The sequence below is a fragment of the Pyxicephalus adspersus genome, chromosome 12 (genome assembly GCF_032062135.1).
Source record: "Pyxicephalus adspersus chromosome 12, UCB_Pads_2.0, whole genome shotgun sequence".
NCBI lineage: Eukaryota > Metazoa > Chordata > Amphibia > Anura > Pyxicephalidae > Pyxicephalus > Pyxicephalus adspersus.
This window is the reverse complement of record NC_092869.1, coordinates 32126745-32145102: the sequence shown is the minus strand read 5'-3', so window position 1 is coordinate 32145102 and position 18358 is coordinate 32126745. Positions and strand designations below refer to the sequence as shown.

General features: G+C 39.2%; 2 protein-coding genes across 5 annotated transcripts in view; both read right to left on the bottom strand.

Moving 5' to 3' along the window:
- The window catches only part of SYT16 (synaptotagmin 16), a 52057-nt gene extending 49136 nt beyond the window's left edge, over positions 1-2921 (bottom strand). Inside the window, exon 1 of one of the 3 annotated variants that reach the window (XM_072427523.1) lies at positions 2705-2921. In XM_072427523.1, coding sequence (XP_072283624.1) covers positions 2705-2717 — 13 coding nt within the window. In that variant the 5' untranslated portion in view covers positions 2718-2921. The other 2 variants (XM_072427525.1, XM_072427524.1) reach the window with 2 other exon arrangements.
- A 3517-nt stretch (positions 2922-6438) lies between these two features.
- SNAPC1 (small nuclear RNA activating complex polypeptide 1) lies at positions 6439-14730 on the bottom strand. 2 transcript variants are annotated; one of them, XM_072428250.1, is made up of 7 exons: positions 14595-14730; positions 11174-11299; positions 9477-9636; positions 8582-8722; positions 7640-7744; positions 7311-7469; positions 6439-6668 (listed from the first exon to the last, which is right to left on the bottom strand). In XM_072428250.1, exons 2-7 carry the CDS (start codon positions 11296-11298, stop codon positions 6597-6599), a joined length of 762 nt encoding a protein of 253 aa, XP_072284351.1. In that variant the 5' UTR covers position 11299; positions 14595-14730; the 3' UTR covers positions 6439-6596. The 2 variants fall into 2 exon arrangements, with proteins under 2 accessions (XP_072284351.1, XP_072284352.1); XM_072428251.1 differs by lacking the exon at positions 14595-14730 and adding an exon at positions 12221-14367.
- Positions 14731-18358: the final 3628 nt, after the last annotated feature.

The window sequence follows — 18358 nt, the reverse complement described above, 5'->3', positions numbered from 1 at the left end:
CAATCAAAGGAGTTGACTTTTGCTCTGCTGCAACGTATGGACATGGAGGAGAAGGCCAAGAAGTTTACTTAGTCTGGGGTTCAGAAATTTCTAATGTTGCCCCATATATAGAAGGTAACGGTCCTGCAGTGCTTCACAATGCTCATACTAGTGGGAAAAAGTTCTGTGTATGTTTTGAGCTGTTGCAATGCTTTGGCAGCTAAAATATAATAAATGATTTGCCTTATAATCACACAAGTGCAATAAATCCCCCTAATCACAGGCTACTCTCATGCATTAGATACAGACACCCCCTTCATATACATTACATAGGGAGGAAAGGTTGTGTGGTTCACACAATATAATGCAACATTGTTATAAATTACAGGTCATTCAGGTCAGCAGGAATTCCACATTGGATTTCTATCAGGATCACCAGCTAAATTTCTGTACTTGCAGAAAATCTACATGTGCTTAAAAAGGGAAATCTAATGCAGCTGCCAGATCTAGTAAACTACAAGATATGACATATTTGTTCTTTGTTTTAGATGCATTGTTATATTTGCCAGGAGTACAGATTTGAAGACACAAATTATGCAGCTCTATATACCTTATTACAGGGAAGAGCAATAGAAGTACCTGAATTGTACATAGAAACAGCTGTAGCTGTACAGCACAGCTAAAGTGTGAAAGAAAAAAAGAGCAATAGGAGCCAGTCAGGCCATGTGCTAATAAGGGGAAAAGATCAGAATGAAAGATAGATGGAATCAATTATTGTGCTGCTTCTTCATTCACCATCCATTCACTGTCTGGGTTGTGTCCAGAGCTACCTAACATCAGCCTCTAGCAGTACCTGTACAGCGGAGCTGAAGTATGAGAGGAAGAAGCAGCACAAGGAGCCAGTCAGTTCATGTTCTGATAAGTGGAAAAGCTCAGAATGACAGCTAGACAGGATCAGTTACTGCATTGATACTTTTTTCACTGCCCATCCACCATCTAGGTTGGGTCCAAAACTACCTAGCAGTACCTGTACAACAGCTGGATCGTGAGGGAAAGAAGCAGCACAAGAAGCCAGTCAGTTTATGTTCTGATAAGGGGAAAAGATCAGAATGACAGCTAGACAGGATCAATTACTGCGCTGCTACTCTTTTCACTGCCCATCCATCATCTAGGCTGGGTCCAAAACTACCTAGCAGTACCTGTACAACATAGCTGTGTGAGGGAAAGAAGCAACACAAAGAGCCATATGCTAATAAGTGGGAAAGTATATGGGCTCATAATTTCGCTGCTTCTCATTTCACTATCCATTCACTGGCTGGGTTGGGTCTATATCAATCTGTCATCAGCCTCTTACAGTACCTGTACATCAGCATGGAAATATGAGAGGAAAAAGCAGCCATGTGCTGACAACTAGCATGCCAACAGGGAGAAAATATCAGAGTGACAGGAAGATGAGCTCATTACAATGCTGCTTCTCTTTTCAGTATTTATTCACTGGCTGAGTTAGGTTCAGAACAACCTAGTATCAGCTCCTTGTAGTACCTGTACATCAGAGCCAAAGCATGGGAGGAAGAATTAGCACAGGGAGCCATGTGCTGACAAGTAGCATGCCAATAGGGAGAAAGAATCAGAATGACAGATAGATGGGATCATTCACTGTTCTACTTTTCCTTTTACTATCCATTCACTGGCTGTGTTGGGGCTAGAACAACCTAGCATCAGCCTGTTACAGTACCTGTATATCACAGCCAAAGTATCAGTAGAAGAAGAAGCCAATTGCTGACAAGTAACATGCTGGTAGGGAGAAATCATCAGAGTTACAGGCGGGCTCATTGCTATGCTGCTTCTTTTTTCACAATCCATTCACCAGCTAAGTTAGGTCAGAATAACCTAGCATCAGCCTCTTGTATTACCTGTACATCAGAATGCAGGTATAAAATGAAAAACAGTCATGTGCTGATAAGTACATGCCTATAGGGAGAAAAGGGGTTAAAGGCAGGGGTAACAGGAGGGGGTAACATGGAGCAACAGATGAGCTCATCACTATGTTGCTTCTCCTTTCAATGTCTATTCACCCGCTGGGGATCAAAGTAAATTAATAATGCTGATCAGACTGAGGACTTCCAGCAGTAGGAATAAAAGTACTGTAGGGGGAAAGCTTTGAAATAAAGATGAATATTGCAACCTTTAGAAGGCCGGTGATGTAACTGCAAAAAAATATAATCTAAGCATCCATATCAGTCATCATCATATCATCATATCAGCTCCCAGCTTCAGCATCAGATTCCTCCGCATTACACGATACACCCTGCAGCTTTGATGCATCACAAAGCACAAATCTAGCACAACATACACTGGGGATACCGGGAGCCAATCCATCCACCATCACCTATAGGAATCCTGTATATTCACCAACCATAGCAAATAATATCAGCAGTGTTATAGCAACAGAAAAGTATCTGTGTATAATAATCCCAATCATCATGTAAACATCTACCAGCATGCATCCTATATATGGCATACAGCTGCCTACATGCTGCCACCCAATAGGGCACAGGCTACATTACTGCTGCAGCAAGCACAGAAGAGAGAACACAGCATAGAGAATATCTAACCTGCTCCTTGCATCCTATTATAGCTGTGACAGAAGGGGCTGGTATCTGCTCAGATGTAAACAAAATGACTGCACCATCCCATCCCTTGGCTGTCACCCATCACTACTTACTGTCTGTGGCCATGGTGCTAGCAGAGGCAGTGGTCCTCCTACCTATACAGCTTGCAGGGAGGAGTATGGAGGATGCTGTGAGGCTTCATATTACTCTGGGAGGCTGATGAGGATGTTGCAGCTGCTGGAGACAGCTCTTCCTTCACTGACAGCTGCATCCACTCCAGGAGCTCAGCTCTTACTCATCTTCCAGCTTGAAATACAAACCCCAGGGCTGGGAGATCACTAACTGGGATGGAGATCAATAAAGATGTTGGTTATATTCATTTCAGATGACAGGCTGTGGAACCAGCTCAGCAATTTTTCTTATTGCAAAATAATAAGCACAGAGTTGACACAATGGGCCTGGAGAAGATACATTTTCATCAGTAAAGCTGGGTGATCCAGCAAACCTGGAATGGATAGGGGTACAGGATTCAAAACATTTGCTAGCAAATAGCAAATGACTTTAAATAAATCCAAAACTTTGCTGGATCACTCAGCTTCACTGATAAAAGTGTATCTTATCCCACCTTGGAGAGCTTTAATAAACCAGACCCATTGGGTGCATGGGGGAGTGTAGGTAATATAAGCGTGATGAATATGTATAGATAATTAAAATCGAAAAATAAAAAATAAAAATTGATCAGCTACAATGACTGTTGCCTGGCTTGGAGTGGAAAGTGGGCCCCATAACAAAATCATTCCAAAGCCAGATAAATATTGGATATGGGGAAGTTAACAAGCGGGAGAGTTTTATCCCATAGGAGTGCTATCATAGACTACTATAGTAGCTGCCAAGCCATATAGAAATATAGTATATGGAAACAGGAAAGAAAAGACTATTACAGGATCTACCTTTTATACAATGTATTATTATAACTTTTAGGGTCTCTTCCTTTACCCTGAAGAAGCCCAGGGTCGGGCTTGAGACAGTAACTATATACCAATCATCATTTATTAATACGCTCAGACCATATTTTGGTGTTCAAAGACCTATAAGGAGCATATGTTCGATTTATTGTGCATATATACTCTCTATAATTCCCTAGGGGGTGTTATATCACTTATCGTTTAGTCTATATTGTTTGAATTACAATTATATATTTTATACATTGTTTATAAATAAAGGTTCTTTTAAAAGTTTTATAATATCTAGTCTCCTAGAAAATGCCATGATTTCTTTCTTGTTTCCATATACAATTATATTTAAATATATTTATAAATAGAACTATATACAATATGATGGATGCCAAACCTGGGTAATCATAAACAAAGCTCAAAGAGATATAGGAAGGCAGAGGGTTTGTTTAGACCTACAGCATATTTTTCCCAAGTAATAATCAAATAACAACGTCAATATCAACATTGATTATTCAGGCTGAAGGTGGCACTATACAAAGCACTTCTATTGCACCAAAGGTAATTATAGCAAATATTGGCTGGTTCAGAAGATCAATCAATGATTGCAGCCATCTTTGTTCCCAGCACGTTTTGCCGTTAGAAAGGCTTCCTCAGGGGTGACTGCGGCTTGCGGTACAGACTAAATGATATTCATCAGATACTTTCAAAGTCCATCATAAATGATATATATAGGTATAATTTATCACATAGGGTGGAAGAACTACGTGACAAGGCCTAAAGTGGTTGACCAAACCATAACCAAAACATACGGTAAGTTGTGTATCTGTAATAACACTTACTTATATCAGGGTGGTTCTACAGCGTTGGTATAATAGTCACCAAATGTCAAGTAATACTGTCCTGACTGCTGAAATGTTAAGTGTAACTTATCTAACTAAAGCATAGCAACTCGATTAAGTATAAAAGGTGGAAACCACTACCTAGAAACCCCCAACAAACTGAACTGGAGCTCATTCAGGGAAGTGAATGTAGCTTTACATTAAAGTGGAACTAATATCTTAGTTTTAACATTGGTGATTTGGGTAGGTGGTTATTGCAGAAAGAGGCTAGGGATGAGCAAGCAAGTTTTTAAAATCTCGCAGCGTATTTGGCCGTTCTCACTGACAAATTGTAAGCGAGAATGGCCGGTGTAATGTCGCCGATCGAGCTCAAATTAAAAAAAAGATTGCAGGCTGTGCTGATCAATGAATGCTGCGCTGGCTGCATTCATTGATCAGCTTAGTGTGCGATCCCCGGCACTAGAGGTTAAATGGGGACAAGTCTCCCCATTCAAAACCTCTAGTGCTCTCTGATTAAGTGAGAAAAGCTTTCCTCAGCCAATCAGGGAGCACCAGAGGTTTTGAATGGGGAGACGTGTCCCTATTTAACCTCTAGTGCCGGGGATCTTCTCAATGAATGCAGCCGTGACCGCATTCATTGAGAACAGTGTGCGATCCCCACCACTTGAGGTTAATTAACCTCCAGTGCCCCGGGGATTGAAAACAGGGAATCCCGTGAATCCCCTGTGAATTCTCCTGTTATAATTTCCTCGATCTTCCGAAGGTGTCATGAAATTAGTTCGGCGAAACTTTGCGGAACCATCGGAAGTTCGAGGAAATTTTTCCGAAAATGCCAGAGGTATTCCCGCTTATCCCTAAAAGAGACGTCCCTTCTGCAATAACTGTTTTTACCTGCTTGATCGCTGGTCCAGCTGGTATATTTTGTTGAGGTGCACAAGCATGCACCGGAATTATGTCATCCCAGCATGGCCAAAGATCCCTTTAAGCAAGAGAAAAACGATGAGGATGGCAGCGCCCTGCGACAGCACAGGAACAGATGAGTATCACTGGGTTAGTTCCACTTTAATATTAGGTCTTAATAGGCTAGAAGGTCAGCAAAAATAACAAAAAATCAAAATCATAGAAAACACTAATATAAATGAAAAAACATACCAAGCCACAACAAGTTATAAAGATTCACCCAAAAGATAGGGCCAAATACCTCCAGTAACCCGGCTGTTTTTGGGTGGTTACTGAAAAGTTGGGTCACAATACAGGGGCTGCAGCCAGCCTACAGGTTTAAAAAGAATTTCTGGGGAAAACACTGGTTGTTTTACTTACATAAGTGCTAAATACTGGAAGCATTGGGTCTAGCTTGGTGCCTATTGAACCAGAAAGTAATAATAACACAACTGAAAATTAAGAAATACAAGAAAATATGAAAATAAAGGTTGTCAGCATGGTGTCGCCAGAACTCAATAACTATTGCTGTAAGTTCATTTTCACCTAAATATTATTAAACTTTTACAAAAAATAAAGCTTTTAACACATGTATTGCACAGTTGTAGACGGTAATGGTGAATCATTTAAGAAGGAGCAAATTGTAGGATCTGTGATCATGAATAGGATTCTATTTATGAATATCTGTCTTTATATTTCATACACAGCTATAAATGTTTGGCACAGAAGCTTTTTCTTGGTAATGGCAGTCACTCATTTAATGAATTGTGACAATGTCAAGTTAAAGCAATACATCACGTCTGATGGCCTAATAATATGGCAGGTGGACAGTAAGAATGAATGGTAAAATGGCAAAACATTCTATGCATGAGTGAAAAAGCTCAGTCAGTGTTCCAACATCTCATAATTGTAAAGCTCCTATTGGACAGCTGCCCAGCGCTTCTCTTTGCATTCAAAGAAGCAGTGAAATGTTGTGGCAGAAAACCTAACTTTTCTTGTGGAGTCAGTGTAGTTTATAAAAGAAATAGGGGCTGGTGGCATTGACGTCAATCACAATTCTGCTCTGTGATTATATTATCTAATGGGTATATATAACTAGTTGACACAAATATGTTATTTTTGCAGACATCCCTTCTGTCAAGTTTATATCAGGGCAGCACAGAATCTAATGAATTATCCAGAACATTGCATGGATACTGCTCTTTCCATGTCTTTGTAGATTTCTAGCTCTATTTAGCTGTCTGTCTAGAGTCTTCCTTTATGTACCATATTTAATTGCTGATAATTACCTCTGATTCTTGAGAAGTCCCTTCTTTCTCATCATCAGTTTTCATTCTTGGTGCCTGGTAGTAAAAAATAGTTCAGATGATTCAGATTAAAATGGTGTATGCTGCCTTTAAAATAATTTTTGCCATTCTTTCAGGACAAAAAAACTCTGCGGGTCTTTGGTTTTAATTTTGACACATGCATGATCATCCCTGATTTCCAACCTACCCCCCCCATCATCCCAGCACTTTGTCCAATAAGAGTGGCTTTAGAGTGCCTTTAAAAAAAATCCCATAGTCCTTTTACTCCGTTCTACCCTAACCCAACCACATCTACAGCTGAATATGCACCAAGATCTGAAGGGCCATGTTCAGACATTTGTTTTTATTGTCATTACAGGGGATCGAGAATTAGGGGGCGGTGCTTTGTACTAAAAAAAAAAAAAAAAAAAGCAGAATTTTTACCTTACATAAAAATAAAAGGGTTGACTACCCTTTTTATGTAAAGTGAAATTTCTTTTGGTACACTTTAAATCTTTAATTTGTTTCCTTGGACCTCAAGGGCTGGCATAGCCAATCTGTATTTAAAAAAGCAAGCACTGCAATGCATTTAACCACCCACTTCAGCATCTGTTACACCAGTGAAAGAATGTTACAAGCACCTAACAAATGCTGGACAGTGTGATTGAGCAAACTTCAGTATTGTATTATTTACCGTACCTGTTTTTCCTCTTTCCAGTGCTGATATTGAGAAACCAGGGAGCTGAGGTGATCAGTAAACTCCTCTTTTATCAAATTCAGGCTGTTATCAGACTCACATTTATCATCAAACATGCGACTTTTGGCATTTTGGTAGTGGTCATGAATATTTATCATTTCCTGAAAACAAGGAACAGAATGAGATATTGTGATTATAGGTTGCTTGAGTAACTTCAATACAAAAACAATAGTACCTGTATTGTCTCATAGTTGAAATCTGACTTTTCTCATTCCAGTATTCTACATGTTTACAGAGCATTTCCAACAAACTTTGCTTGGAATTCACATACCTCCATACTTTCAGCAGTTATGAGATCAGCAACCCTGTCTCTTACATCTTTAAACTCTTCTTTACCATCATCAACAGGTATGCTCCTCTGAGACCTGAATGTCAGCTGGGGAAAAAGAACAGAAATAAACAGGAAAACTTTGTTCTATACTTTTAAGGCAAAATGTATATATATAAAATTTAGGACACACATATAAGTACAAAAGTAACAACAGGTTATAACAAAAATTACATAACATCTCATAATCTGCCTGTGCTCTTTGTAACTACATGGAGGGATCCCTTCTCATTTAAGGATAGAGCTGCACTTTTATTGTACATGCACATTGGTGGATCACATCTTGTTTTATCACATGACTACAACTAATAAATTATCATTAAATAAAAGATTAAAATAAAAATTGATACAAATAAACTGCCAACTGGTAAAATTGGGTACTGATGCTAAATATACTGTCTACTTAGAGTATGTGTAGGAGATGTACACAAAAAAAGGATTCTGGATTATATTTCAGGTAATGTCAAACACTTTGCACTGTCTGCACTCACAAAGCATTGTATTTTTCCGCATACTGCAAATGTAGCTATGCTTTGGATTGTTAAAGCTCCTTCTGCTTACTCACAAAGTTTGGCGTTTAGCCCTTGGTGTATAAAGAACCAAGGGCTGTGTGCTCTATCACTTCTTATAAGGCATCTGTTTTCTTGCTACCGACACTTTTTGCAACACCTCCCCTGACAATCATGCAATGACAACATTATGAAATGTTTACAAGGGCTAAAATTAAATACAGCCCCAGTGACAAAGTGAAGGGAAAAAAAATGAATGGCTTAATGACAATATCACATGGATGACATTTACTACAAAACTGCATATGGAAATACAGTATTCCCATTAAACTGAGGCGAATATCTGCTCAGGACTTATTTTGTTCCTCCAAATTACCATCGATGGCATTGCTGTGAAATAAAAGGCTCTGCAGCGGCGCATTTGTCTGAAGATGTACACTGCATCCAAATGATGTGCGCTCAACAGATCCTGATGAAACTTTTCCACCTCAGGCCAGTCCTTCAGTGCTATTCTTATCTACAAGAGAAACACAAAAAAGAAAGACATAATTATTTGTGTGATTCCATAAATTGAAGGTCTTCTGCAAGTTAGACAAGGAGGGTAAGTCTGTTTTTGGTAGATAATGTCATTCTTAGTAAGAAAGGGAAAACAAATAAACTGCCAACACGTGTGCAGGGAGAACTGCCTGGCTTAGAATTCTGAACCGCTTTTCCTCATTTTAGTTCCGTACATAATCACTTCTGATATCAAGACAAAGTCCAGGCATTCCCTTTAGTTGCTTTTTTAATGAATACATAACTATATACAGGGTACCTTTTAAAGATCTAACCAGAAGCCATCTTTAGGAAGGTTCAAGTTAGGATGAAAATCAGAGATATCCAAAGGCTACAGTACTTTCTCTGAGTAAGTTTAAAAGTAACACATTTTTAATTGCAGAGTAACTATCAGTTCTGGCCATATAAAGATCTGAGGGTGCTCTTTAACATGGTGTCAGAAAAGATCGACGACGACAGACTCATGGAAGAAGATCATGGCGCAGGACATTATTTTAGCAATTTGCTGAACTGTGGCTGCTCTGACACGTCAGACTCTTCTCAACCCTATTCAAACTTATTGCGGTTTCAGAAGCAGACCACTGTTGCAGACAAACCTGCATTTGAGGATAAAGCTAGATTCTTAATTATTTTCCTATATGGATAGAACTGAACAGTAATTCCTCAGAAACAAACAGCAGTGCTTTACACATACTTTGTCAGTAATGTTATCATACCTTTAGCTTTGGCTCACAGAGCTGAGTGTTGTACAGACCATACATCAGATAGAGAGCACCAACACGTATCTGAAATGTGTATGGCGGTAAGAAGTAGGGGGAGACCACAGCATATGCTTCTTTGGTGAATCTGTTGCTCTCTAGATTCCTCATTCCACCACTGTAATACAAAAGATATAAAATTACTTTATGGGCTGCCACTTTCTCAAACACACTTACATTAAAAAAAATTGTACTTTAAAAATTATCTGAATAAAAAAAATTATTCTTTCAAGGATTTTGAATCATGATTTCCAACCAATATACACCCATTTTCAAATTTGTTTCGAACTGCACAAAACTACAAACACTGTGCAAATATGAACTAACAAATCAGGACTATCCCACCAATAGGGCTTCATTGTGGTCTGTACTTACAGGATTCTGATAAAGTCTCTGCAGCAGTCTGAGTGCCTTCCAATAAATATGTTTAGATCCTTTACAACTGGTGGCATTGTGGCTTATTCTCCAGTGTAATCATACATCTACATTATCAACCTAAACAGGATAGTCTTAGATGGACCTGTAGTTTTAAATAGGCTTTAAAGATGAACGCCTGTTTTGCCTTCTGTCTCGCACAGTTGTATAAGCTCATCTGTAGAGAAATTACTTACTCTGATATCACTGCACATGATATTATCATCTGCATATATCCTCCCAAGAACCAGCTCATTGCTTGCATCAGGACCAAGGGTTATTGAGAGGTTTACTAAAACAGGGTGCCATTATAGTTTTATTAATCTGTGTATTGCATCCTGTCATCTCTTCCCACTAGTCATCATCAACTTGCATTGTTAACAGAAACACACAAGTTTAGAGATGACACCTTGGACCTAAAAAAAAGGAATGTAAAGATAACAAAGAGGGTTTGAGTAAAAATTTCATGAGCCTTATAAAAAGGAGGGAAGGAGGACTCATGGAGTTCAGCAGTAAGCAATAAACAAATTAAAGTCCAACTCTTTTTAAAATGTAAATGGAAGAGTAAAGGAGAAGAGGCCACCAATGGTGTCTTTAGAGTCATCTTTGAAACAAATAAAATCAAAAGAAACTAATTTACTGAATACTACTAAATGAAAATTAGAAAGTTGTACTAAGGGAACTAAAGGGGCTGCCTGCAATGCATCCTCCTAATCTGTGTTTCTGGTTTCAGGAAACTGATATAATTACCATATCCCCAGTACTTTAGTTTGGTGATCAGTGGGAATAATACCTTTTACACTGCTGACCAGTGGGAAGACTGTCACCTTTAAAGATATCCTAAAACATCATTGGTGTCAGGTAAACTGACCTGAGCGGCACAGCAGTGTTCATTTCTCAAGGAACCGCTAGAACACTAACATTTTCATGTGTATAAGTTTTACGTATGATTGCCAGCCAACCACTCCAGGTAACAAGAATCATACCCATTAGATAAGAAAACTGTCCTGGTTGCTGCTGTGTCTTCTCATGAAAAGCACTATACCAACATGTCTATGCACTGACAGCTGAGTATTTGTAAAACAGACCTCTACATCCTACAACCAAGTGAAGTCTAACGACCGTAGGTGCCCTGTCATATAAAATGTTAGCATGATGTCCTCATACACCACAAAAATTGTATTCCCAATAACTACAATTTCAAACTTGCCATCAAAACATGAATTGTGGTGAATACTTACTAGAATATGGTGTCAAATCTCAACTCTTTCCATATTGACAAGAATTCCTCATACCGTACACTGTCTGTGGCCTGGAACCGGCCAAGAATGGTCTCACAATCTTCTTTCAGACCTAGGAAATCCATCCTGCAAGATTTAAAAATAATTTAACTTGACTATGGGGTTTATTTACTTATCCTGTGCTGAAGTAGCTACACCAAGTTGGAAAGCAACACAAAATGCACTAAAGGGTCTATTTATAAATCAGTGAATCTGACATTCCCTGGTAAAAAATCCTCTATGTGTTTCAATAGCAGTGTTGAAGTTTATTCCCCACCAGGGAATGTTACATTCACTGTTTTATAAATAGACCGTTAATAATTCTCTAATTCTATTTCTTCATAAAGCACCATGTCTGGGATGATGTAAAAAGCAAATTGCACTAAACCAACCAGAACTTGGTATTTTAGTTGCAACAGTTGGAAAGAGAATGATGAATGTGAGTACGGGGTGGTCGTGGTAGCCTTTACACAAACCCGGTCACTTTACCCTGAATTGGCACAGTGACAGGGTTTTTATTAAGACTTGTAAAAGCTGACACAGCAACGGGGATATGTTTTGGTGACTACTGTATAAAGGCCAAAAGAAGATTGCAATTCCTCGACAGTGGGTCTGATTTAATAAAGCTCTCCAAGGCTGGAGAAGATACACTTTCAGCAGTGAAGCTGCGTGATCCAGTCCAGGATTGAAAACATTTCCTAACAAATAGCAACTGACTTCAAAGAAATCCATTCCAGGTTTGCTGGTTCACCCAGCTTCACTGCAGAAAGTGTATCCTTTCCAGTCTTGGTGGGCTTTAATAAATCAGGGCCAATGAATCCTTCTACTAAGTCAAAAATGCTTTCTCAAAAATGACTCAGTTATGTATATAACTACTTATTGTATTGATGTTCTTGATTTTATTTTTTTTATTGCTCACATAGATTAGCCCCAGATGCTACCTCCAGCTTGTGACCAGCCAGTGTATAAATCATTTTCACAATGTACAATTATTCTGCTGCTTCTTACCTGTTAACTATCAGTGTAAAAAATCCATCACAATTGAAGTCTACTGTCACCCACCCTGCTGCCTGTCAGAATACTATAGGGATCAGACATAAAGAAAATAAGCAAATTAATGTCATGCACCAGGGAGCAGCAAACTGCATTGTAGGTAACACATTTGTATGCAGTTGCATCTGTGGTGTGGTTCCTCCAAAAGCAACCATGCAGCCAAAAGTGACTTTTCTAAAAATCCAGCCGCAATGTTCTGCAGCTAAAGTGAAAAATGTTTCCCAACATCATCACACGCAAGACTTTTCTAGAGCTGCCCGACTCTGGAATGGTCTTCCTCGTCCTATTTGGCTTGCTCCTACCTTCTGCTCATTCAAAAGAGCCCTCAAAACCCATTTTTCAGACTTGCCTACCAATCTTCTTCAGTCTATTAAAACCCTCACTACTTCCCACTGCTCCATATCTCCCCTCTTATTGTGTGACACTTCCCCCACCTCAGACTGTAAGCTCTTCGGGGCAGGGTCCCCTCCTCCTGTGTCACTGTCTGTAACTGTCCGTCATTTGCAAACCCTATTTAACCCCCCTGGCGTTCTAACTCTGTCCGTATTTGCACGCAAAAAGCATTACATTTTTTAAATGGAAGTTTATTTTACATTGTAGGCCTATAATTCTTAGGCATAACTCACCAAAATGTCCAAAATTTAATACATTTAATAATGAGCTTTAAATAAAAAAAAAAAACTGGTAAACCTGTGCAAAAAATACTAAAACCTGCAATATAACAGTACAATAGCATAGACAATATAATTATATATAAAAATTAAAGATTTCTTTGTATTGGACTCAATACAGTTATTTTGTATTGAATAAAATACAAAATTGTTTAGATTTCCCGCCGCGCCTCCCGCATGCACCGACGTCACTGGGAAACGCTGGAGAACTTCTCTGCAGTCACCAGCTGAAGATCAAAGAAAGAAGACGTGTTCCGAGGACCTACGGGGATGAGCAGGATGCCAAAGGAACAAGGTAATTGTTTTTTTTTTGTTTTTAGCGACCCCAAGTATGATTTTAGATTACCGCTTTTTGCATGGTAAATCCACCCAGAGTCACACTCTAGAATACTGCTAGGGGGGGGGTTTGTACAGCGCTGCATAAAATGTTGGAGCTAAATAAATCCTGTTTAATAATAATTTCCAAGTAGAATGTAGGCTGCTCATGCCTGAGATTCAGTCTGAGTAGACCTCTTACGGATGTAAAAAAAAAAGTGCCATTCTCATGCATGTGCATTGAGATTTTTTTATTTTTTTACATTTGGAGGATAACATGTCACCTGATCTCACACCTGCGCTGTGTACGTTCGGGTGATGTAAGGCAGAGCCTGAGAGAATAAAGATGGCAGTGATTGCCATTCTATTCAGTGCTGGAAAGAAGAAGGAAGCTGAGACAGCACAGGACACGCCAGGCTTGGTTTGTGGAGGGATGGAGGTACCCTCACTCCCCTGGTGGCTGGTGCTCTTTTTTTTCCCAGTAACCCCAGGCTTTGGGTAAGCTCTTGGGGTCCTCATTTAAAATACAGCATGGTGTCTCAGTGGTTAGCACTCTGACTTTTGCAGCGCTGGGTCCCAGGTTCGAATCTCGGCCAGGACTCTAGTCTAGGTTAATTGGCTTCACCCCAAAATTGACCCTAGACTGTATTAAAGACATGACTATGGTAGGGACATTAGATTGTGAGGGACAGATAGTGACATGACTATGGACTTTGTACAGCGCTCCATATTATGTTGGTGCTATATAAATGCTGTTGCAATAAGATTCCAGGCCTATTGTGTCCTGCATTGCAAATGTTGTCTGCCAGCTGAAAGGAAGGAGCCTTGCATGAGTGACAGAAAAGGTAAATAAAACTCATTTGTACAGGTAGGAAAAAAAAGAGGAATTAAACCCTGTGCTGGGGTAGCACCACTTTCTCAAATTGCTTTCTCTTTAAAATTTACCAATGCCTAAACCATGCAATCTAAAATTGTTGCGTGTTCTGTACAAACCATAAAAGTACCAAAAGCGTCTATTCACTGCAATATCTATTTACAGTGAATGGGAGAAGAAAACTTTTAAAGTTCACAACACAGGCAATGTGTTTTTCTATGAGAAGGTCAAATTTTAATCAACATTATATCCTGCATAGGCCGTATCCCATGGCAACCACACTTTCCTGAGGTGGTAGCAATAATACCCATAGACATATAAAGTGGCTGAGTCAATGAAGAATGAGCGCCCACACAGATAGCACTTTACTAATGCCAGTGGCCGCTACACCGCTATTAACAATAAATAATACCGGACTCAAACCAAACGTTCATAATACGACCAGCCCCTACCCCGCCATGACACTTACGTATACGTCTGTGCGCGCTCCAGCTACTGACGTCACCACGCTCTTCGGCTTCATTCCGCTAGCGCGCACGCTTTGAGATACATTCGTACTCGCTCCCGCGGGACGCGCTTTCTTCCATGGGGCTGCACACTGCACAGCTGCGCCCTCTCGTGGCCATCTGCAATTATGTTACACGTGCTTGTTACAATGTTATATATAGTGTGATGAATCTCATTTATTATCACGCTTTTCATTTATCATTTAATTTTTAAAATAAATGAATAGCTGATAAGCTGTAAAAAACTTTGCAGCTTTTATATTATTTATTTTATATAATTTATTATTATAAATCAAAGATAAATATATTATTAATATTAAAATTATTAATAATAAATAGTATTTATATAGCACCAACAAATTACACAGCTTTGTACATTAAATTGCAAATACAAAACAGACACAGACAGTGACACAGGTGGAGGAGAGGACCCTGCCCAGAAGAGTTTACAATCTTATATATATATATATATGTATTCTTTTTATGTGTGTGTGTGTCCACCTGATCTGGCACACCTATGCAGCACATGATTTGACCCAGGTCTATTACTGATGACATCAGAGCTAAAACGATGGCATATCAGGACCTGACACAAGTTGGGTTTGCAGGATTTATTGGGAAGCAGAGGGGGGGGGGCAGCATAGTTATGGAAGACTTTAATAGATGAGCACAAAAAAAAATGAAGGTGGGGGTCTTCTTTAAAACTTATGGCTTAAAACGTATGGCTCCTTTCTCAACCCTCACATTGTACAGTAGAGAGGAGCAGGGATGTAAGGGAACCCAGGGGTAAAGCGAACAAGTTTCTTTAGAGAACTGTAAGGTGTTGGGCTACTAATGCAGGGTTTCTCAACCAGGGTCCCGGTAGAGGTTGCTAGGGGTCCCTTAAGCAAAGAACAATTTGTGCCCCTTCGGTCAGTTTAAGTGACATCAATGATCTTTTTGGCCATCTGTAAAGATACCAGCAAGAGGCATTCTTCCTACTGACTCATGTACTGTGAGTTGTGGATGTAGTAATTATAGCAGGGATTTCCTGACGACCTAAAGTTATTCAAGGGTCCCCCCCATGATAAAAATATTATATTGCGTTTCAAAAAATGTAAACCATACCTGGTACTTATTGACCAACAAGACGTTAGGGCTTCCTACCCTGCATTCTTGTTCCAAGTCAGCACCTTAAGAAGGGTAGCAAAGAAAAAGGCTGCCAGCTCTGCATCTTGCACCTCAGTATTCTCCCCAGATTTTTTTTTTTAACTGGGTGGGAAGTTGTAGGTGGGTTGCAGCCCCTGTATTGTGAACCAGCTCTTTAGTAACCACCCAAAAAATAGCTGGGTGGGTGCTGAAAAGTGCCAGGGGATGTGCCCAGCTTAAAGGGGCTAGGGAGAACACTGCATCTCAAATTGATTTTTCTTTAAAACTTACCTATGCCTAGACAATGCAATCTAAAATTGTTGTGCGTTCTGAACATACCATATCTATTCACAGTGAAGGGGAGAAGAAAACTTTCAAAGTTCACAACACAGGCAATGTGTTTTTCTGAGAGCAGATTTTGGCAGCCCTCCGACAGAAGGTCCGTGGCTCTGGTCAGTGCACTCCCCAGCAGGGTCAGGCGAAGGACCCCACTTGGAGGGCGGACAGGCCAGAGCCACAGACCATGTCTCCCATATGGATTGCAGGCTCAGAGCAGTGGGCGGGTTGTGCCTCTGGACCTGCGCTGGGAAGTTTCTTCCTCAGAGTGACACAAGGCTCCCTGCACATGCGTGGTCCAGAGTCTGTGCATTTAGTGGTCCATGAGCTCCAAAAGGTAAGGGACCACTGCTCTAATGTAAAGCAACCAAGTGGTGTTTCCAAGCTAGTAAACAGGAATTAGTGCGTCCCAATCAATATTATTTGAGAAACCCCTTAGAGATTTTTGTGGCAGATTCAGTACTCATGATTATTGCATAAAAACGGACCTTTATTACAAAGTATAAAAAATACCATTTAGAAATGTACTATAATTTTGTAAGAAGGGTTACTCCTTGTTTATACGGTTTTGTTTTGGTGTTCCCAAACTAGTATTTGTGATCTTTAGGTCATCATTTTACATTAATAGAAACTAAAGAGGTCAGGTGAGAACTTTATATGAAATAGACTGGACACTTTAAAAGGAAAGGTACAACCAGATCAGTAAAAGGCCATAGAGTACAATAAAGCCCAACTCTAAAGCTATTTATTTTTAATTATGGAAACAGAAAACAAAATCACTACCACTCCAAACATACAGAATTCTTGCTTTTTTATAAGAACGCTATGGTGCCTTGAGTAAAAGTACAAGGCATGGCCGAGACATTGGCTTTTCAATATGTTGTAACAGTGCTTTTATAAAGCAAGTATCATGTACTTTGAAGTGACTTTAGCTACGTACACACGTCAGATGACTTTCGTCCGATATTCAGCTCAGGGCTGATATCGAAAGAGAGTCGTGTGTGTGTGTGTTCATGCATCGTGCAGTCTTTTGACAATAATTTCATGCATGAACACAGCCTTAGTTTTCTGTTTCCAGTCCTAAGTCCAAAGATTGTTCTCTGCATAAAGAAATATGAGCCGATGTGATGTTAATTTTTTTCCCTATAAATGTTTAAAAAATAACCCACCACAGTTGTATTTTTTCACATTATTTTATATTGGCATTTATGTTGATTACCGATTTGAATGCCAGCAGTAATGGCTGCATTTTGTGCCCTAGGTTTACACTCCAGTCAATGTGGCTTTCCTGTGCTTTCAGGTAAAATTAAGTACTTTGGTTTATATTTGGATTAGATTATAGTCGAGTATATATGGTAAATACATCTGGGGGAGATAGTATATCTGCCAGATTTGTATCAATTTACCTTGTACAGTTTACTAGGTTATCCCTGGTATAGGCATTACCAGATTTTATTCTATTGCATACTGTCATTGGCTATTTTTAGTTAGACATTGGACAAAAAAAAAAAAAAATCTTTCTTTGGACGTGGCCCTTTGACACAAATGTGATCCATTGTAAGTTGTCAACACTGGTAAAGGGGACAGAAAAAAGCCAATACAAGGCCAGATTCAGGTACTTCCATAGCTTGCAGTAAAAATAAAATGGATTTATACAGAGCTAAAATCATCTGTGGCTTTTACATCAGCCTGGAGATGAGCTTTACATTCACATAAATTTAACAAAATAATAAACAGAGACTGTGTTAGGAGACACATATTAGGAAGGCAAACTGACTGTGGATGCAAAATTAAACATGGTTATAGTTGCTATACAATGCAGTTGTGACTTTCAGATCTTTGTCTAGTTTTAAACATAAATGACAAACACAAAACAGAAAACATATGTGGCCTGGTCCACGTATGATGTTTATTGATGTAATAAAACAATACAGTTAGTGTTAGATCCAACCACAAACAGCAAAATAGGATAAATGGAAAAAAATAATTTGCACAGTCTGCAACATACAATCACACTGAGCAGATGTTGAACATTTCAACTATAACAACTTCTAAATAAAAAGTTCTAAAAATTAGCTTTACTAATTGAACTTTATATGAAAAAAAAAATACACTTAAAAGGATGTTAACAGCGAAGAAAGTGCATAAAATCAAATACCAAGCAAACTAGGTGTATTATGCAGTTCTGCTCACAATCCATGTTGATTCATTTTTTTCAGTCAGCCTGAAGTTCCTAGCCCACAAGATGGAAGCAGAACATATA